This window comes from Uloborus diversus, unplaced genomic scaffold (assembly GCF_026930045.1).
Source record: "Uloborus diversus isolate 005 unplaced genomic scaffold, Udiv.v.3.1 scaffold_527, whole genome shotgun sequence".
Taxonomy (NCBI): Eukaryota; Metazoa; Arthropoda; class Arachnida; order Araneae; family Uloboridae; genus Uloborus; species Uloborus diversus.
Genome location: NW_026558711.1, coordinates 18,237 through 27,348, shown reverse-complemented (window position 1 = coordinate 27,348; position 9,112 = coordinate 18,237). Strand labels below are relative to the sequence as shown.

Below are 9,112 nucleotides of genomic sequence, written 5' to 3'. Positions count from 1 at the left end.
CATTTTGGCCGCGACATTTTGGGCGTATACCCTAAAATCCACAAATGTCACGATCACAAACTGTATGAATTTGAGAGAATTTGTTGACTATGTTTAAGTTAAGTGAAGTTAAAGTATGCAACTTTCTAAAAAGGTTTTTTTTTTTTTTTGATGCAGCAAGTGCATTATGTTGTAATTAAAAAATAATAAAAAATAATAACTTATTAATGAAACAAGTTTTGATTAAGACTACAGTTGAATTTAATCACTAGCAAAGAATGTTGAATGATATACAACTACATTACTATTTAATTTATCAAGTAAAAATTAGTATAAAACTAGTTCTGTTACCAACTCATCTCTGTGATTATCATATCCAATATCATAATATTGTTTTTTCTTCTAAAAGCTTCAACTCCTGCAGGATTTGAAACACCAGATGTAAGCTCAGCAGCTTCTCCACTTAGAAGTGAAACAGAAACAAGTAGAGCAGACTCAATTGGTAACTAAAGTATTTAAATATTTATTAAATATGTGTATAATATAGATGTTCATTGTGCTCATAGTCAGGAAGATGTCCTAGCACAATATGTATATATGTTTTCAACAAGTTAGTTAGTTTCCTTTAGTAAAATTCAATATATTATATGTTTAACTTATGATCTATAGAGGAAAAATGTCGGCATAATTGTTCAAACTGTATATAACGCTAACCCTTGTACAATTTTTTAAAAAGTATCATTATAGTGTATAGTGTTCTTTAAGTATTGAGAGAAATTTTAAGTTCCAATATTAGACATGAGATTCTTCCTCGGATCAGCTATTTTGTGCCTTTTTGTTATTTTCCAAACTTTAACTGATTTTTGCTAGTTAGCTAATGTTTTTCCGTGACATATTTTCTTTCTATAGTAGCGTTTGTAAAATGGTTAGTTTAGTCCCATAGTGAATTAGGTGTTGAAAGAGTGTTTCAAACATAGGAATTTGATGCAAAAATCAGGAGATAAAAAAGACATGCGTTATAGTGATATTTTCAAATTTGATCACTTTTGTCTCATACAATATCTATTTTTTAATTACATCTCTTTTCCCGCTATTTTCCATCATACGATTTTACCTTTTGAGCTTTTCTCATCACCTGTTCTACTTGCAGTTTCAATGTCTTGAAATGCACAATCTTTTTGCATCCTTTGCTGAATTTAAAATTTTTGCTTTCAGAATGTCCAGCACTTGTTTTCAAAGTATAGACGAATAATTTTGAATTTTATTTTCCTTTAACCTAGATTTTTAAAATTTTCATGCATGTGGATACAAAATACAAGTATTGTTCTTTACAGAAAAGAAGTTAATGTAACTATGACTTTTCGACTCAAATCAAATTTAGATCTAGTTATGATTTTAAGCAATTTTTGCAATTCAGGACGTTTGTGTAGATTCGGTGGATGAAAGAATCATTCAGAGGTGAAAAATCGGTGCAGCAATTTACCAAATTCAAATCTTTGAATCCAGGTACCTAGATATTAAAATCCTGTACTTCTGTATTCATCAATTGAATGCTGTTTTGAGCAATGAAATTGACTTGTTTCTTTAATTATGCAGCATTGTGAAGGCTACGCGAATGCTAATCACAACATACAATGCTGCCAAATTAGGCTTGCCGCCACTATAGATACTATAATCCCCTGTATGAAATTTGGTTAATATTTTTTATAGAAATAAGAGCAATAAACTGTTATAAAAAGCAACTTCTTATTTATTTTCCACTAAATGAAGAAACTACTAAGCATTTACCTTAGGTTCTGAAGCCGTTGGAATTCTATTGAGCATCTGCTCTCCTGTTAAAAATATAGAACAGATTTAAACCTGAATTGAAGTTATTTATTTCGATGCCTTTTCTTTTTAAATCTATATTTTCTGTTTTGTATGAGTTTCCTCTTTTTTCTGTTTTCATCAACCTCATGTCTACAATATATCATTATGTTAAATTTATATTTTGGTTCTAGCATCTGAGAAGAAACCTGTGTCTCTCGATCAGTTTCTCGCCCAGAGTACTAGTGAAGACAACGCTTCATTTCAAATAATTATGGAAAAATCAGCTTTAGTTCATCAGCAGAAGTATCCTTGGTTATATAAAGATGAAAATGAAGAACAGAATAAATTGACTAAAATGCTCGCTTTGCCGTCTGCGGAGAGTGATACGATAAAAGAAGAAAAGCCTGAGCTGGTTACTTGGGCATACAAAAATCAAAATTCTCTGATGTATGTTCCTCCTGGTAAGTCAATTTCCAATTATTCTTGAAACTTGTTATTAAGTAGCATAACATACCAGAGTAAAATTTCTTGGCTCATTTTCCATTTAATGCTTGTGTTATTTTAATCTTTCTCTCCCAGTCCCTACGCTGCACTACTGAAATAAGCTCTTGAATATATAAGCAGGAATCCAGTGTTAGAAATAAGCAGTTGTTAGATGCAACAAAAATTTTTCATGCCCATAATTTCAATTCTAGGTGACAAATTTCACATCTAGTATTTTGGGTTCTATTGAACCCAGTGAGGTTTTTATCAATTTTTCTGAGGGGTATACTCCCAGTACTCCACTATGCACAATATGTGTATGCGATCATATACATAATATGTCCAGAAATTCTTGAGGATATAACCCAAGGGTGATAAAGTTTTGGGTTTTCCAAGAAGAAAAAAACTGGTAAAATTAAAGTTTCATGTTTTCCATCTGTTTCGAAAATTAACTTTAATTAACTACCACTGTTTACTACCAGGTTACCACTAACGATTAATAACTAATCAGCTAAATCATTTTATTGTTTTAGAAAATTTTAAAATGTAATGATAAAATCTAAACTATAAATGAAAATTTTTGAAGCTTGAGGGTATATGCTATCTATCTAAAAAAAAATTGAGAGTATACTGCATATAGTATACCCTATGGGAACACCCCTGGTTGAATCTTTTCTTTCACCAATTCACCACAATCGCAACATCTGTTTAGAATATAGATGCAGTATTTGGAAGGAAAATAAAAATTAATTGCAGTATAATGGTAAGCACTATAGTTGGGGCAAACCTAACCTGGCAGTGTTGTAATGCTGTGATTAGGATCTGCGTAGCCTTCACAATGCTGCCAGGTTAAGTTTGCCCTAACTATAGTTTTGAACATTGAAGGAAGAAAATATAATTTGTGTTACGACTGAATTAAGCTCTCCTTTTTTTTACAAGTAGACAAAATCCATTTATGTGCTCTGCATTGGTATAAAAAACTTTGTCTTTTAAAACTCTCTCATTTTATCATTATTTGTGTAACGGTTTCATGCTGTTACTTTTTTGGTTTCCAGTTCTTAAATTTCATGCTCAACAGCTAAAATTTGTTTGAAGATAGTTTTTTAATTGCTTTAGTTTTACGTTGAACGCACTCTTGTACCTGTAAAATTTGTTGTTAGCAGTGGTATATAAATTATATCACAAATTATGCTTGCAGGGGCTGACTTTACAATTGAAGAAAAATTATCCTATGGAAACCGGAAAGAAATTTCACACAACAATACAAGATTTGAAGCCCCTCCGTTTGATGAAGAAGCAAATAAAGAGGCCATTGCTGAAGCAGCATCAGTTCAAGCTAAGATGAAGGAAGGCAAAGTTGGAATTGATGGGAAAGAAATTATTCCTGGTGATTCACCTCAAGTAAATGGCTATGGCTTTGTTGGCACACCAGTACCTGATCCAGGTATGATCTGTAAATATCTGTATAGATAGAAATAAAAATACAAAATTCCATTTAAATCCATCCAACCAAAATAAGTTAATGCTCCATTGTTATGGCTTAAGAGAATAATTTTCATTAATAAATTTGTACCAACTTTAAAAAAAAAATCGTTTCTGACCTTTAAATCAACATCTCTTCACTTCCTCCCTTCTCCAGCTGTCTGATGTATTTTTTAATTCTGACTCAAAAAGGAAGGTTATAAGTTTCACTGTTGTAGATTTGTTTGTCCGTCTATAGCTCCTAAATGAATGAAATGACTTTAATTATTGTTTTTTGTTGTTGTGATTCAAAAGGTGACTTAATTGAGAGTATTTTTAACTAGATCTTGTGTTTGTAAGGCTTTAATTACTGGAGATATTAATCAAAAACTGAAAACTAGCATATTTTGCAATCTAAGTGGTGAAAACTCAACCGTTTAAATTGTTCCTTTATGCACTTCAAAATGATACCCTTTGTGGAAAACATCCTGTGTTTGCAAAGTGTATAATTTCCACAAAAATCTACACCTATCAAAGTGGTATGTAATTAAATACATGAGAATTAATATTTAGTAGGAATGAAGTAGAAAAAATAAAATCAAGCTGCCTTGAAAGCATGTTTGCAAGTGAAAAAAAAAGTCTTTTTTTTTTTTAATTATTTAAGAGAAGCTTTTATGAAAGGCTTTTTTAAGTTACTGGAAACATTGTTATAATCTGTTTCAGTGATAGAAATAAATGGCCGTAAGTCACATTTTGAGACCAAACATTTTGATTTTATGCCTACATTTGCAAATCTAGGTGCCAAATTTGAGGCCTGAAGTTTTGGATTACATCAGAGCTTTCCCCCTCCTAACTCATTGTGATTGAAGTGAAGAATTACTTTATAAAAGTAATTTTAAAATACAATCTATTTTGTGTTTGTAAAAATCATGTTTTTCCATAGATGTTATAGATTTTTAAAAAGTATATACATCATTTTAATTTAATAAAATAATGTTAATATAATGACATGCGGACAAATGTGAATGTCTTTGATTCATTTAAAATGGCATCTAGATTATTCATTTAAATGCCTAAAACCTTATCCTAAGTGACATCATTACCGCTTAAATTTTTGATTTTAACACTGACCTGTTTTTAAAAGTTGTTGAGTAAAGTAAAGGAATCTTGTGAAGGTTTATAAATAGAGTCAATTTTGTTTTAGTTGGAACACAGATAGGATGACTGATCCTACTATGGGTTTAATTGATAATTTTATTTTTTCACCTTTTTTTAAACAATTTCTGTACAAAATTTGAAATGACTAATGTAATTTTCATACTTTTGTCTTTCTGAATTTAAAATATTAGGAGATTTTATTTTCTCTGTTATTTTCCACCCTCTTGTAAACATATTGTCTAAAGAATTATGCATGAGTAAATTAAATAAACTAAATAGTAAAGAATCTATCAATATTTAGCTGTAAACTCTTTTTATTTATTTTCAGGTATTACCGATACCCCTATCATGACTTGGGGTGAAATAGAAGGTACACCATTTCGATTGGATGGAAGCGATACTCCCTTACCTCAAAATCCTGGTGGACAGCAGTTCAAAATCCCAAATTTATCAGCAAGGGAAAGGATTGCTTTGTCTTTAGCTGACAAAGTAGCTAAGAAACATCGTAAAAAAACAAACACTACCTTATTAAGGTATGTTTCAAATGTTATATGTTTTTGTCAGTAGTAAAACATTTAACTTTGTGTGGAAACAGTTGTGAAAAAATCAACATTACTAATGCATACTTACCATCTTTACTGGTTTTTTTGGTGGGGGGGGGGGGGGAGTTTCCCATAGTTTGAGTATTTTTTTCAATCTTCTTGTTCCTACAAAAATCTTTTTTTTTTATTTTATAAATCTCGGAAAAACTCCCTTTATTAAGGAAATTTTATGAAAAATCCCTCTTTTTATGGTTTTTAACAAAGAAATGTACTCCATGGTTTGAGAGTTTACTCTCAATTCAAATTTTATTACATCAAAATCTGGCAATATTATCAACGCTTATTAACTTTGAAATTTTATATTAAATCAGTAGCTTCTTAACTTTTTATACCTGGACCCACTCCCCCTTTTTAAATAAAGAAACATTTCTCCCCCTCCCCCTTTAGTAAATTCAATAAACAATTTCAAATTTTGTATAAAATTATTTTTATGTAGCAAAACATACTTATTTATTGTTATGTTGTTATTAAAATACTGATAGTTTTACTACATTCAAGAACTTTTTTTAAACTAGTAAAAAATTTGATGTGAAAAAAACAATATTAGAAAAGTACCACTACATTACTAATGTGATGGGTAGGCTTGCTTTTGAGGGTAAAATTTTCTGAAACAGTAATCATAGGTAGTAATGCGTTTGCCGTACACAGATACATTTGCTTCTGTGCAGATACGTTTGCTGTAGCTATGTGCCCCGCCTGATAATTTTTAATGAATATTAATATTAAACATGGATTATCTTTAAAACAGGTATCTTTAAAACAGGTAGAAACCACCTTTTGCTCTCATGGCTATATGATTGAAAGCAAAAGGCATTGCATTAATACAAATTTTGCTTATTTACTGTGCATTGTTTTCCATACCTGCAGATACTTTTGAGTTTTTTGCGAAGATACTTTATATTTTTATCTTACTATGACAGTAATATTGTTGAAAAAAAAAATTAGTATGGATGCTCAACCCCGAGTGATGTAGCTATGACGTATTGAAAGGAAATAGTTATTTTCAGTGTGGATGCTCAAATCTAAAGGATGTATCAATGACATTTTGCTAATTCTTATATTCGGACACCGATATGATTTGAATGGATTTTTTTTCTTTCGTATAAGAAATGATATGTTGGCAACATCTGTGTGCCCCCCTCCCCCATACAATTATTCTATGCTTCACTAGAGAGGTTCATGCCACAAATTAGAAACCTCTGTATTAAATTTTAATTTAACTTTTAATTTTTCATTTCAAGTTTAAATTAATTATTCTATGTGTTTAATATAAAGAATTGGCATTTGATTGTTCTTAGTAGGATAGTAAAAATAATCTATTTCCCCTTAAATAGCATTGAAAAATGCAATACTTCAGTGCATCAAAACCATCAACTAGATTTGTTTTGTGGCATGTTGGCAGTTATGCTAAAGCACCAAGTGCAAAAATATTGCTAACACCAGTTTCTGGAATACATGGAACCTACTTTCAATGAAACGAAGTTTAGAGCTTAAGATACTAAGCAGCAGTCATAATTAAAAAAAAACATTTGTCATGTGGAAGCTCAAAACCTCTCCACATTAAAACTTTCCTTATGACCAGGGGTTGACTTGTTTCCCTATAACAGGGCGCCAACTTTGGTTGGGTGCAGGCCCGTGTCCAGGATTTCATAAAGGGAGGGGTTGAAACCTTTTCCCTTTGTAACTTACGTTGTCAAAGGAAAACTAACTACGCATGTTGAATAGTTGATTTTTGTTCGATAACTATGCTTTTTTTTAAATATGTTTTTTATAATGAAATCTTATAACATTTTGTAAAAGCACACAGATTTCTTTTATGCCACCTCATTTTCCTTATTTTTTTCTTTTGTTTTTCCATCAAATAACATTGAACAGGAATTGAATGAAAATAAAATTTTATTTAAAAAAAATTGCTGTTTCGCATAGAAACATTTTTCTACTGTGTGAAATGACTAATTCATCCAACACTAAAGGCGTACCATAAAAAAACAGTAAGCAAAGTAACCATTTTCCCTGCCCCTAAGTTTTTTTTTTTGAGGGGGGGAGGCTACGTCATTGTCTAATATTCTTTTAAATAATGTTCCCCTGCATGCTTACAGCATTGCCGGACTCTCCAACCATTCCATTTTTTCAAGCACTTAGAAGCGAAGGTGCTTGGGGATCCTACAATTGAGGAAAATGTTAATTGTTAAAGTTGGGGAAATATTAAAGAGGGTGAATACTGTATCAGAGTTTAACTCTAAAATTAATTAAAACTTAAAATACGTTTTGGAAAATCGTTTAGTGATTCATTGATTTTTTTTTCAATGGGAGGGGTTTAACCCCTAAAACCCTCCCCTTGGACACGGCTCTGGTTGGGTGCCAACCAACAACAAATAGGGTGCCCAACTTAGGGTGCCAATTCGAGTGCCCATGTAATAGGGATAGTGGTTACAGACTCCCTTTCCTCTCCGAGGGGAAAAAACAGTCGAGAGAAAAAGAGATTCGAACTTAGCAACAAAAAATATTTGGAAGTAACCCTTTAAGTGAATTTTTGACACTATTCATATTACAAAACAATTGTTTCTTTAAAAGACATAACAAAGTTGTATTAATATCTCTCTCACTGAAATGCATACATTATGCCAACCACTAGCGCAGCCAGAAATACCTTCTGGAGGGTTTTTTTTTTTAATCTAAAATAGCTTCTGGAGGATTTTTTTTTTTTTTAAATCTAAAATATCTTCTCTGGAGGGGTTTTTTTGATCAAGACAGCTCTTTCATATGCAAAAACTGCGGCATTAGAATTTGCATTTATGTTAAAAGCAATAGCTCAGGGGGTGTTTTCACCCCCCAAACCTCCCCCCCCCCCTCGCTGCGCCACTGATGCCAACACATTCTAAAATGTATATGTAAAACTATGACACATTCTTTTCGACTTGTTCAATATACATGTCTTTTGGATATTATTCACAAGCAGTCTTTTTATATTTTTATTTCTAGTCCTCTCCATATGGGCTCATATTCACCGGCAACTCCAATGGAAAAATTACAGAACATGTCCCCCGCTGCTCGTAAATTGGCATGTGCTAAACTAGGAATTCAACAAAATACCGATAAAGCTCTCCGAGCAAGCTATTCACCTTCACCTTCGCCATTAAGGACTCCTAACGCTAACAAAACACCAGTAATTCAACGTAGTCCTGTTGTCTCCCCTGCTATAAAAACACTCATCAAGCCATCAGATGCAGACACAATGTTGAATCTTCCCAAGCGACATAAAGCCAGTGATTTCTTCTAAAGAAAACATTTGATTGTAATTTATTCTTGTACACATTAATTTACTTGTAAATATGTACACATTAAAAAATATTTTCATTAAATTATTTTTAAAAACTGGATTCATTTGTGTGTGTTTTGGAAAAAATGCTTTCCCTGATTTTAAGAATTGTGGGTTTCTTTAGTACTTGTTTCATTCATTTCCAAAAAAAAATATGGTGTATGTGTGTGTGGGGGAGGGGGGGGGGCAGTTGAAAACTAAAAAAATTAATAAAAGGTTCCATTAAATTTAAGCTTTGAAGTGCTTCTGTTTGAGTATAATGTTTTTAATAGAAATTTAGAGTGATATGATTGTTAAAACA

General features: G+C 31.6%; 1 protein-coding gene across 1 annotated transcript in view; it reads left to right on the top strand.

Moving 5' to 3' along the window:
* LOC129233559 (splicing factor ESS-2 homolog) overlaps positions 1 to 8,797 on the top strand; it is a 13,557-nt gene extending 4,760 nt beyond the window's left edge. Inside the window, exons 3-7 of the mRNA XM_054867568.1 lie at positions 389 to 481; positions 1,980 to 2,249; positions 3,470 to 3,715; positions 5,219 to 5,423; positions 8,475 to 8,797. Coding sequence (XP_054723543.1) covers positions 389 to 481; positions 1,980 to 2,249; positions 3,470 to 3,715; positions 5,219 to 5,423; positions 8,475 to 8,772 — 1,112 coding nt within the window. The 3' untranslated portion in view covers positions 8,773 to 8,797. The remainder of the gene's footprint in view (positions 1 to 388; positions 482 to 1,979; positions 2,250 to 3,469; positions 3,716 to 5,218; positions 5,424 to 8,474) is intronic.
* The last annotated feature ends 315 nt before the right edge of the window (positions 8,798 to 9,112 follow it).